Consider the following 12,593-nt stretch of genomic DNA (forward strand, 5'->3'; position numbering starts at 1 on the left):
GAGGTTAAATATAATAGTGAATAATATAAGTAAAAGACAATAATAGAACAACACAATAACTTATCCTGGTTCGCCAAGTTGGTTAGTCCAGTCCTCACACTTTGTGAGATTATTCTTCTATTGAATCTTCTTATAACAACTTTCCTTCTATGTATTCTTAGCCTCATCAAGCTTACACTTCTGAATGGTATATCTTACAGGCAACTTACACAATAATTAGTTTTGTATATCTTTGTTGTCCTATACTATATGGTCTCAGGATGTTTATAATTTGTTTCAAGATACTCTCTATATGGCAGTGAGTAAATGAATTGAGACTTAGAATAACAATATGATAACTATAAGGTTTAATTGCTAACTATTTGGTAGTGAGTTTTAGAAGTGATTCTAAAGTGAATGATATACTTTGCTTTAGAGTTTGATTTTCTTGTTGTACTCAATGTTGTGTTTGATACAGGATGTGTATCTCCTTTATATAGAGAGCCAAGACTTGTTTCGCATCTTTGTCAAAAAGTAAGACTGTCATTTACAAAAACGTCCTTGAGAATATAAGAGACAAATGCTGAGAAGTACTTTGGAAGTGCTGAGAATAAATCTTGTCTTATTTTTGAAAGACTAAGTCTAATGCTTGATCTTGATAGATGCTGAGAAGTACTTTGGAATTGTTGAGAATAACTCTTGTCTTATTCTTGAAAGACTAAGTCTAATGCTTGATCTTGACATATACTGAGAAGTACTTTGGAAGTACCGAGAGGAACTCTTGTCTTATTCTTGAGAGTGCAACTTCTTGTTCTTGAAAGACTAAGTGTTATACTCAAATACTAAGTCTTATGCTCGAAAATCTCTTTTCAGTTCTCAAGATATATTAATCCTTTGTTTGATAAAGAACATATCATGTATGTAATGTCAAGGTAAATTAACTAAATTAATGATGAGATATACCGAGATTTCTTTAATAAAATAGTTTGTGATATTCAAAACAATAAAAGAATATGTTTTAGAACATACAAGTATAAATTACTTCTTTATGGTTTCATGTAAAATTGTACAATAAAAACTATTTAATTTAAATACTTATCAACATTCTTTAAATATGTTTCACAAGCAACTTCTCAATATTTAATTGAACAAATCATATTAGAAATCGTCTAGCGAGCAAATACTAACAAATACTTTTACACCGTCATTCAAAAAAATTATATCACTCTGTTATGTCATACAAATAATTTAAAATTTTCATTTTGATTTAGCAGGATACAGGATTGTTATTGACTGACAGTGTAAAATTAATTTACACTGTTAGTTCATCATCCAGTCTTTCTTGATCTAATTATGAATAGCTTTAACTTGACTATTACTAACCATTACTTGATCCAATGGTGCAGGGAGGACCACAATTACACATTCATGTAATTATAATATTTTGCAAGTGTTCGATTAAGATCCAACGACTGAGATTTAATATATACTATCTAGATATATGACAACGTGGATGCATGCTTTCTCTTGAATCATTGTCATTTGTCAATAAAGACGAATAAGTAGAATGTTACAGATTTGAACCGCACTTCTATGCAATTGATATTTAGGTACAATTATCAATTGAACTGATTTAACATGTATAAATTTGACTAGAGAATTTTTATTCTCTTAGTGAATAAAACTTACTATTGTTTTGCTAAAAAGAAAAAACACCATTAAAACTCTATTAAAGAAACCATTAAAAGTTGAGAAAATGGTAAATAAGAAAGAATCCGATTTTGCAAAAACGCAGCAGTAGAAGAGCAATAAAATTAGGGTTCTTAAGGTATGCGCCGTTTTCGCTTCTGCTTCTTCTCTCTCACTCAATTTCTCTGCTCAATTTTCATTGTTTGTTGCTCTATTCACAGATTCACCTAACGTTCCTTCTTCTGAAGTGTTTTGATTCAGTCAAACACAATCCATTTCCACCATGTTCATTGTAAGTTCATCAATTCCCAAATTCCCAAACTGATAATGTAATAAATAAGTTAAATTTATTATTTCTATTTTTGGATTTGGATTGATTTATTGTTTATTATTCTTGTTTTTGAGAAATGAAATGGTGATGTTAGTTTATGTGTTTGGAATATAGGAACTAGATTGTCCTGCTAGTGTCAGGAAGCAATTGGCGAAGCTGTTTGCAGAATCTCTCAAAGTAACTGTGCCTAGTGAATCTGATGTTGTGCCGTTAATTGATGCTTGTGTTGCTAAAAATGGTGTAAAACATGCTGATTATCAATGGTGAGTTTTGATATGTGAAATGGATTTAGTTAGGGTCTGTTTGGATAAGGATTTGTGAGCTATGAAGCACGGATACCGGAAACAAGTCTGACACCGATATTAATTTAAAAAATAAATTATACGTAATCATAAGTATCGGTGTCCGTGTCGGACACTGACACACATATTTATTTCAGAGGTGTTGGTGCTACAGAGCGGTGCTACAGAGCTTGTGAGACTATTTGAGAGAGCTCATAGAAATAACTGTGACTTCCATAAAGTCTCTGGATAGCTTAGGGAAACAGCTTACTATTTATATGAAATAATATTATCTTTTGTTAGACAAGTGCTTCTGCTATAAACCATAAGCCCTTGATTAAGCTGGTTATTCAAACAGGCACTTAGTGTTTTATTCACACCTTAATTTGCAAAAGAAGCTTATTTGTTATTTAAAGCTATTATTATTTTTTTTATAATTCTGGATGCAGTAATAATGCAATGAGTCTATTTGCTAAGATTAAAGGGAAGCAAACAGAATTCAAGAATCCCCGTTCTCTTGGAGAGGTATAATCAGAGATAATTTCCTTAATTTCCCCCTTCCTTTGTGTGATTTATTTTAAATCCTTATTATTTACTGCTTTTGGAATTAGATTTTGTTTGTTATTGCTCAAGTGGAATGCGTGCATGCTTTGTTTGTGTAGGCTATTATGAAAAATCTCCCCCCATCAGAAATGATAGAATCGTGCTCTGTTGCTGGTCCTGGATTTGTGAATATTGTCTTATCAAAGAAGTGGATAGCAAAGGTGATTGATTGCATTTCTATTTGTAGTTTTAAATTAATAGTGTGTTGGGAGTATGTGTCTCCATCCAAATTTCCAGGCTAGTATCTGAATTGTAGCGTGTCAATTGGGTTATGCACTTAACGTACATTATTTCTCCTGCAGAGCGTACAAGAGGTGCTTACTGAGGGTATTGATTCCTGGGCACCTCGACTTCCGATCAAGAATGTTATGGTTGACTTTTCCTCTCCCAATATAGCGAAAGAAATGCATGTTGGTCACTTGAGGTCAACAGTTATTGGGGACACATTGGCACGGATGCTTGAATATTGCAAGGCAGAAGGTCTTATCCGCCGAAATCATATCGGTGATTGGGGCACTCAGGTAGATTTAGTCTCTAAAGTAAACTATGCTATTTTGTGCCCGATGTTTTGATATATTTATATTGAAACCAACGCTGAATTTTTATGCTATTTGTTGTGACTAATTCATTTCTATGCATTGTCGAAGGTAGGTTTTCTTCATTCTTAACCTTTTGTCTTTAGGCTATGGTTTCCTTATTCATAACCTTATATGGCTTTGTGCGATTCCTTTGTAATAATCTTTTAACTTCTAGTTGTGTTTGGACCAATGGTTTATGAAAGTTTTTAAACTGCTTTCACCAAAGCTCATGAGTTGCATTCCTCCAACTTAAATGAAGTCCTGATACCTTCTACAGTTAAGATTTTGCTGTACCTGCCCATAATGAAAATAGTTTAGATATTGAACTATTTCAATTGCCACCTATTAACAATGCTTATTTGAGATTTGTTTGCTTGAGTTATAGAATATTCTATCATTTAGAATCTCATTTTGTCATCTAAGCATAAGGCTTAAAGTCCATGCATTGGTTTTGCAGTTCGGGATGCTGATCGCATTTCTCTTTGAGAAGTTTCCAAACCCAGAAGACGTTAATGAATCTGATATTGGAGATCTACAGGTTAGATTACATATGGAAATGAACTTTGTAATAGTTTTCTTATGTAGGTGTATAATATACATTTTATGGGTATTTTAAGTTCAGATGACATAGATAATATAAGCTGTCATTTTCTCATAAAACAGCAAATAGCCTTGATAAGATAAGTAATTGATTTTCATTGCAGGTATTGCTTTTATACTGTGTTTGTGAAAAGGCTTTTGAGCATAAAATAGTTTTTGCTTTTTGAGATCATTTCAGCACTCCCAATACTACTTTTTTTTTAATTATAAAGATATCAATCTGTGAATTCAAAAGTAATTATTCGGGCTTATGTTTGGCTATTTTCAGTGTCACTTTGTATAAATTATAGATAGATGAATTATCAACCTTGAAATGGCAATTTTTATTGGTCTATTGGGATAACGTTTTATGTTCTCATCGTTTTTTTTAGTTTCGCTAGAAAATTATTTTAGTTATTCTGAAATTATTAGAGTTTGTGCATTTATAGGCATTCTACAAGGCCTCAAAATTGAGGTTTGATAGTGATCCTGATTTTAAGTACAATGCACAGCAGTCAGTGATCAAGCTCCAGGTAAATTTTACTCCATTTTCTTCTTTCTTCCTGCTAGTTGCGAGATCACGAGGAAATGGTTATACGTTTTTTATATAACTAAATTTTGATTTCAGAGTGGGGATCCCAAGTATCGCACGGCATGGCAGCGAATTTGTGATATCAGTAGGACTGAATTTAACAAAGTCTATCAACGCCTTGGAGTCCGTTTGGAGGAAATGGTTAGGGTTCTTTTTTTTTTTTGTATCTCCTATTATGAATTTGTTATTACTTCCCTTTCTTTTAACGTAGTGTAGAGCCTCTTAGAATTCCATGTTTTCCCCATATGTGTTTGGTTTTGTTGGTGTGACTTTTATTGTATGTTCTGTGGCTTAGATTCTGTGTTTTAGCGAGGTCTACCATATTCTTTATAGTAAATTAAAATTGTCTGTATTTTATTCCAATTTCTTGTTTGAATTAAAAATCATTCCTAATTTTTTTTTTCAATTTGAGTTTTATTCTCAGTTCTACTAGACTGAATATATTGATTTCATGTGCACAGCAATTGCCGTAACAATTATAGATTTTGCAGCTCAAAAGAAATTGTTAATGCGCACACAATGTAGAAATAAATTGATAATATCTTGAATCTATGTTGCAGTGGTTACAGTTATTTATTTTTATTGGATAATAGTGACATGTTTGGCTTTGTTCTGTTTGGTGATGTATTTGGTCACAGCCAGAGAGCTTCTTTAATCCATTGATCCCTCCAACTTTGGAGAAACTGGAGAAATTAGGGCTGATTGAAGACAGTGATGGTGCTCGTGTGATATTTGTTGAGGGTGTAGACATACCACTAATTGCCGTGAAAAGAGATGGTGGCTACAACTACTTTTCAACCGATCTAGCATCACTTTGGTTAGTTTTAGTTTTTTTTTTTTGGATATCTTGAAATTTGTGACGTGACTCGTATGAATATTTGAATTCAGTTATCCTGTTTCTATTTGTCTGTAGTTTTATCTGAGTATGCAATAAGGAAATAGATCTACTGTGGAAAATAAACTGTTTTGGTTTACCTTAGTCACTTGAACCTTGTAGGTATCGTCTGAATGTCGAAAAGCTTGACTGGAATATATATGTTACCGATGTTGGGCAGTGGCAACATTTTGATATGCTTTTTAAGGTATGTCCCAATTGACTGATATATTGTCAATACTACTGCTAATGTTCCATTGAGTTTAAATGTCTGACACCCCTTTTGATTTATCAGGCCTTTAGACGTGCAGGGTGGCTTCCTAAGGATCCAAATGAATTTCCTATATGCACTCATATAGGTTTTGGTCTTGTTCTTGGCGACGATGGAAAACGATTTCGGAGTCGCAGCAGCGAGACTGTTCGATTGGTTGATTTACTTGATGAAGCTAAAAGGCGCTGTAAAGTTGCCCTTCTTGAACGTGGTAAAGTATTAGTCGCATATTGCAATTCTTATTTATTCCTATATGCAAGCCAGAATTAATGTTTGTTTAAGATCTATGAATCTGATACTATCAATTTGACCGTTAACCTTCTAAATCCTATGCTCATTTAGATAATGCTAAAGATTGGACAGAGGAGGAGATTGAGAAAACATCAGAGGCAATTGGATATGGGGCTGTTAAGTAAGTTCTTTTTCTTGATAATGTTTTCCCCTATTTACAGTATAATAGCCAACCTGCTTTCCAGCAATAATATGTAATTAGCTTTATTGTAGACATACTTCACTGTGTTATATTGGAACCAGATTTGTTGACCTACATTTTCCTGTTTTACAGAATTTTAAAAGTTCAAGCCTCGCTTTTCATTCTGCTCTAATGTTCTGAATCTGGTTGATATATATTTTTACTTTGAGGTTTATAATAAATGTTCTAACTGCCATATAGTTAAACCAAAATTTCTAACTGGCAATTAGTTTAATTCAACACTACCTCTGTTCCTTATTATAAGCCTCTTTTGCCAATTTCACATAATACCCTTTTGTATATGAATGTGTTCAACTCTAACTTCATCCGCTAAGACAGTAGTACTATTAATTATGGGTATATTTGAAAAAGTAGTAAATGTAGTATGTGGTTGCTTTTTTTTTCCTCACTCTAAAATGTTTCTTTTTGTATCAAATGACTCTACATATCATATTATTGTGGTTTGATTTTACAACGTTTCTGTTGTCTGCCTATGCTTCTGTTTTTGTAATGCTGAATGTGTTGTAGAATTGTCATCCATCATGTTCATGCTTATGATGTGTTTGCAGATATGCTGATTTGAAGATCAATAGATTAACAAATTACACTTTCAACTTTGATCAGATGCTTAATGATAAGGTGCATATACGCTTTTCAAATGCTTTTAGAGAAGTTTGTAGACTTGTGAAGTCTAAAGCTATAAATTTTGGTCCTTTTGATTTACAAATTATAATTGCTGTCAGTACTGCTACAACAAAAATGTTAAGCCCTTTCTTCATCACTCATGAAACCAACGAATGTACGGTTATAAATATCATACATTTCTAAGCTTTTTATCCAACAGGGAAATACTGCTGTGTATTTGCTGTATGCACATGCTAGGATCTGTTCCATTATCAGGAAATCGGGTAAAGACATAGAAGAGCTAAAAAAGGTAAGTTCTTATTTCCATGTTCATGACCTTAGAGTTGTTGAAAAAACAATTTATTTGCTTTGTATCACATGCTTAATGCCTAATTCTGCATTTCTAGTTTTACTTATATAATAGTATACCGGCTAAAAATGAATTGGTTCAAATTTTATATGATTCATATCTTGTTTAACAACTCGTGACAGAATGGGAAGTTGGTGTTGGATCATGAAGACGAGCGTACATTGGGTCTTCATTTACTACAATTTACTGAGGTAGAGTGAAACATTTCCTCTCAAGACTTTGCATGCTACACTTTGTAGTGTTTTATTTTGTTAATCTGGGCCTATCTTCTTTAAGAAAACACTAAGATTTTTTTATCTTTCAGGTTTTTGTGGAGTCATGTGCAAATCTGTTACCAAACGTATTATGTGAATACCTATATAATTTGGCCGAAATCTTCACAAAGAAATTTTATTCTAACTGTCAGGTATCCAAAGCTTCTATGTTAGTAATACTTTGAATGTCTTTCCTATGATCGTATTTACCGTGTATTAATGGGAATGCGTTTGCCAGGTTGTTGGGTCACCTGAAGAAACTAGCAGACTTTTGTTATGTGAAGCAACACTTGTTGTGATGAGACATTGCTTCTATCTCCTTGGAATTGAACCTGTTTACAAGTTATGATCCATCTAACTGAGGAGTTCAAGTTTGTAGAAAACTTCTATTGTTAAATTTATTGTGCAAGAATGAGTATACTCCATCCACATCTTGTGTTTTGTTTATTGTATTTTACTTGTAGGAAACTTCCAATGTTAAATGTATTGTCCAAGAATCACTCTCTGTTATGTTTATTGTATTTTAATGCCTGGAAAATAGTTAGAACATCTATTGTAATTTTACTGACAAGTAAAGATCCCTTGAAATTGACATTTTTAGTTGGTGTAGAGACAATTTTTTTTAGTAGTTCTTAAAAATTCCTTCTTTGATCCATGCATACAACTATGTATTTTCTTAGTTTCACTCGACTTTTGTTACTAATTTAATTAGCTTTGAGAAATTACACTATCACCTAAGGTTAAATAACTATAGACCAAAATTATCTTGTGTTTATTTAAAAAAAAACAAATGAGTCATTTATCTTGAGATAGATATTGTATTGACTCAAACATTATCATTCAATTATCTACTTTGGGTGTATGCCAACTTTTGTAGTAATGGTTGACATGCTTTGATAGATTTTCTTATATTGCATTCTTAATTTCCACTATAAAAAATGTAGTACAAGTTGAAAATGCAGAAAGAACCTAAAAAGAAAGAAGGGAAAATTCATTGTAATGTGGAAGGAGACAATACAATTTTTTTAAGTATTTTTCATTTTTTATTTTAAAACAAAGTAGCAAAATGATAAAATATTATTAAATTAACTACATTATAGTTTTGGTTGATTTTATGGTCTATTTTGGTTTTTAAAAGTTTTAGACTCTATTTCTCATTTTTGATAAAAAAATAATACTTATGTGGATTTTTCTTTAAATACGTGGCAATTAATGAATGAGGTGTAATACATTAGAATTATTGTAAGTGTCATATCATTTTTTAAATTAGAAATAGACCTAGTTTTGACCTCAAATGTTTCAAAAACTCTGTGTTCCTCTTCTATTCGTCGGGTCTTCAGCTTCTTTTTGCAAAAATTGTGGTTTTCTCCTATTCATTGTGTCTTCTTCAATCCTTTTTTTTTATATAGCTTCCCGTCCCTCTCTTCTTTACTGTATATTCACATCAAGCAATATATAATGACTTCCAAATCACTGTCATTTTTTATAACTTTTTTCATTTTAAGAAGAGAGGTATGCATTGTTATTATGGGTTGGATGGTCCACTAGCAACAGTGTGGACATATCAGAATCTTGACATAAGATTTTATGGATGTGAGTTATACTGATACACGTTCAATTTTTTTTATATATTACTTTTACATGTTTGTCTTCATCTTTTCCATATTTCATTTTTAAGTTATACTAAGTGGGTTTCTATTTGTATTGTTGAATTACAAGGAATGAAATAATGTGTCGTTTTGGATTTGTATGATGAGAAAATAACATATCGTTTCAATGATATCTCTTTTTCAGCTTCTTTTGAACAAACGATTCCAAACACAAAAATGGGGGAAGAGAGGGGTGTGAATTATGATATTCAAATTTTAAAAACTTTTTCACAAAACCAGTGGATTTAAAACAATTTATATTAGAAGCATAGATTAATAGAGAATAAGCAGTAAAAAAGTTTTTTTTTTTAAAATATATAATGGATTAGAATATAAAGAGATAGAGTAAAAAGGATCACAACAGAGATTATCCTTGTTCGACCTTAAACCATGCGATCTACTCTAGTTCCCAAGAGTTTTCTGTTATTATTTAATTAATCAAATGGATTGACATAATCAATTATTAATTAATTGTATTATGGTCAATTATTATTAAACACTATTTTATTGATGAATTGTTTGGTTGGGTTTTGTGTCTGAATGGACCTTGATGGGTCAGACCATTCAGTCAAGTCCAATGAGAGGTCCCTGCCATCAGCCATTTAGCTATTTAAGCGTTGTCCCATAAAACGATTAACATACGGAGAAAACCCTAGACGACAATGAGAGTAGTAATCCTCTTATATCATTCTCTCAGATAAAAATCTCTCGTATCCTACAAGATGCACCGTTATTATTATTATTATTATTATTATTATTATTATTATTGATGATTCTATAACATAACAATATGCTATAATTTCTGTCTATTCGGTTTAGTTAAATCTATCAATTGGTATTATAGCCTGATTTAGATACATTTTATGGCTATTATACTTATTGAAATTCATGAATAGTTTGCATGATTACATGTTATACTTTGCAGACAACATTAATATACGCATAAGTATCAAATACTTCTTGAAATTTTCCATTATACATCGTTGTGTGTTGATGTAGAAATGTTGACGCTTTAGTATATTGACTTGATTCAAAAGTTTCAGATTAGCTTATTCAATACATATTCAACATTACAAATTTGAACTACATTACAGTCATATTGATCAACATCACACATTTGGACAACAAATTTGAACTACATTACAGTCATATTGATCACCATTACACATTTGGACAACATTTGACAGACAGTTGCAAAACATTATATTACATTACATTACATCACATTACATTACATTACATTTGAACAACATTTGGCTAACAATTGAACAACATTACATCAACATCAGAACAATATTTCAACAATATAGAATCATCAACATTTACACTCCAATATCAAGTACATCTTGAGCATAAATGAGAATGCAAGACATGTTGACTTGTGATTTCCAAAAATTGCTTCAGACTTCATCTCTATTTGCTGTTTCTTGTTCTTTTTCATTGAAAATTCATACATCTCCTTCAATATTTCAAAAGCTTGCATCTCCTTTAAGTTGCTTTCATCTTTGCTTTAGTCCTCATCAACAAATTCACTAACCTCCTTTCCTTTTGCTAGGTCTTCATCCCATATGAATAAATTGCAAGTTTCCTCACTTTGCCAAAATGGGCATCTACAAAAAAGCTTTCCTTTATTAGGTCCATGCGTGCAATGGTATGATATCGTACAAACATTTCACACACACACACACCTTTTCTCTAGACGGTTGCGTCCAATTGTGTAATGAGAAGATCCTGATTTGCCGTGCCTTAAGGAAGATGCCATGAGCAGTAACACGAAGAACACGAAGGAGAAGAAGAATGAACGAGAATATTGAAACACAACAACTAGAACGAAAAGTAGAACAAAACGAAGTAAAAGAAGATAATTGGAATGGGAAGAACAATGCAACGAAAGTAATTAAGGTTTTTTGATAATATTTTTGAAAAATTATATATTTTAAAAAAGATAATCCAACGTGTATTTTCCAAGTGTAAAAAAATATGACCTTCGACCATCCACGTAGGCAGCCGTTAAGCCATTTTAACGGGAGCGACGGAATTTATGGAGGAAAAATTTGGGGAGGACCATTGTTTGAAGAAAAATTTCGAGGGACTAAATACGAAATTTGAAATATTTATAAGGACGTCAAACATATTTAACCTAGTAAGCTATTTGAAAGCCAATATACTTTTAAATAGCCTTTAAGGTCAGACTAGCCTTTTAAGAAGATATGGCAAAAAAAGCCTATGATAAATCACGAGAAATGCTCATTTCACTCTTAGTTGTGCCTCTAACACGCTTGAAAACCCAAATTTTTTCTACGTGAGTCCGGAGATACATCTCCGAACGCACCCAAATCATAACCAAAATGTGTTATTATGAATTTCACCACATTTTACACAAAACATGGTTCGCATATGCATCTCCGTAAGAAATTTGGGTGAATTCGAAGATGCATATCCGAAATGTACCCTAGAAGGTTTTTAAAGCATGGTGAATACAAAATGAGATTATTTCAGAGATGCACCTCTAAAACCCTCTCTGATTCGCATCATACCAACACTATTGTCCAAACATTCAATTTTTATGAGGCCAAAATTCGTAATTTAACTTATATTAACTTAAATTAACGTAAAATTCAAGTAAATTTAAAGTTAAAGAAGGGTAAATATTAATACATTAATAAAAAATAGTCAAGATAATTCATATATATTAGGAGTCCGAAAATACATTCGAAAATACTAAAAACGAAAAAACATCCCAATGTAAACTACTGGGTATATTTAACCGCCTGCCTCCTCTGCCGCCTATACCGCACAATATTCTGTAACTCGGAAACCATGATTTTCACGAGGGCCAACTAGGGAGAATCATCCTCAAAGAGTCATGCCTATATGAATCCTATATCCATCTCTACAACAAGCCGTCATACCGCCGTCACACTCTTTTCTTGCTCACCCGAACCTCAAGCACCTCAAGGTTAGCTGACCTAGGTGGTTCTCCAGGAGCGTATGGCATCATGATAGGGCATGAAACCCTATAAAACCATAACATTTAACCCTCTGGTACTAGGTGACTCATGAAATAATCTAATATTGCATGTAGGTCTATGCGGCGGACGCCGGGAGTAGGACCTCATAGGGAGGTCTCAGAATGATATGCATATAGCTTAAATGACGCATAACTATCTGGAAGATAATGATACATAAGAGATGACTCACATACAAGCCATTTAGAGTATAAAGAGATGACGTCAAACAATCGTATCTGGTAGTGACCCTCGTATGGACAGAAACTAACGTCATCTTGTACCACACAATCAAGAGATACTCTGAATGACCCGACAACACCATTTCATCTGTCTGGAACAAAAACATCTGCATGCTATCATTTTCTTTCACACTAGTACCTAATGTACCTAAAACAACTAATGCATCATAAAACCAAAAATCCTAACACCTTAACAC

The 12,593-nt window shown here is 32.5% G+C and overlaps 1 protein-coding gene across 1 annotated transcript; it reads left to right on the top strand.

Moving 5' to 3' along the window:
• Nucleotides 1-1,667: 1,667 nt before the first annotated feature.
• LOC131594278 (arginine--tRNA ligase, cytoplasmic-like) lies at nt 1,668-8,097 on the top strand. The gene is made up of 18 exons (XM_058866364.1): nt 1,668-1,807; nt 1,890-1,960; nt 2,114-2,262; nt 2,730-2,805; nt 2,943-3,044; nt 3,186-3,404; nt 3,919-3,999; nt 4,490-4,573; nt 4,669-4,773; nt 5,271-5,449; nt 5,630-5,714; nt 5,802-5,988; nt 6,120-6,189; nt 6,819-6,888; nt 7,094-7,183; nt 7,366-7,434; nt 7,548-7,649; nt 7,736-8,097. The coding sequence occupies exons 2-18, from the start codon at nt 1,952-1,954 to the stop codon at nt 7,844-7,846; spliced, it is 1,788 nt and encodes a 595-aa protein (XP_058722347.1). The 5' UTR covers nt 1,668-1,807; nt 1,890-1,951; the 3' UTR covers nt 7,847-8,097.
• Nucleotides 8,098-12,593: the final 4,496 nt, after the last annotated feature.

The sequence above is a fragment of the Vicia villosa genome, linkage group LG4 (genome assembly GCF_029867415.1).
Source record: "Vicia villosa cultivar HV-30 ecotype Madison, WI linkage group LG4, Vvil1.0, whole genome shotgun sequence".
Lineage (NCBI taxonomy): Eukaryota > Viridiplantae > Streptophyta > Magnoliopsida > Fabales > Fabaceae > Vicia > Vicia villosa.

Coding starts and splice junctions, on each gene's coding strand:
- LOC131594278 (XM_058866364.1), top strand. Junction 3,045..3,185: donor CAAAGAAGTGGATAGCAAAG/GTGATTGATTGC, acceptor TTTCTCCTGCAG/AGCGTACAAGAGGTGCTTAC. Junction 5,715..5,801: donor ATTTTGATATGCTTTTTAAG/GTATGTCCCAAT, acceptor TTGATTTATCAG/GCCTTTAGACGTGCAGGGTG.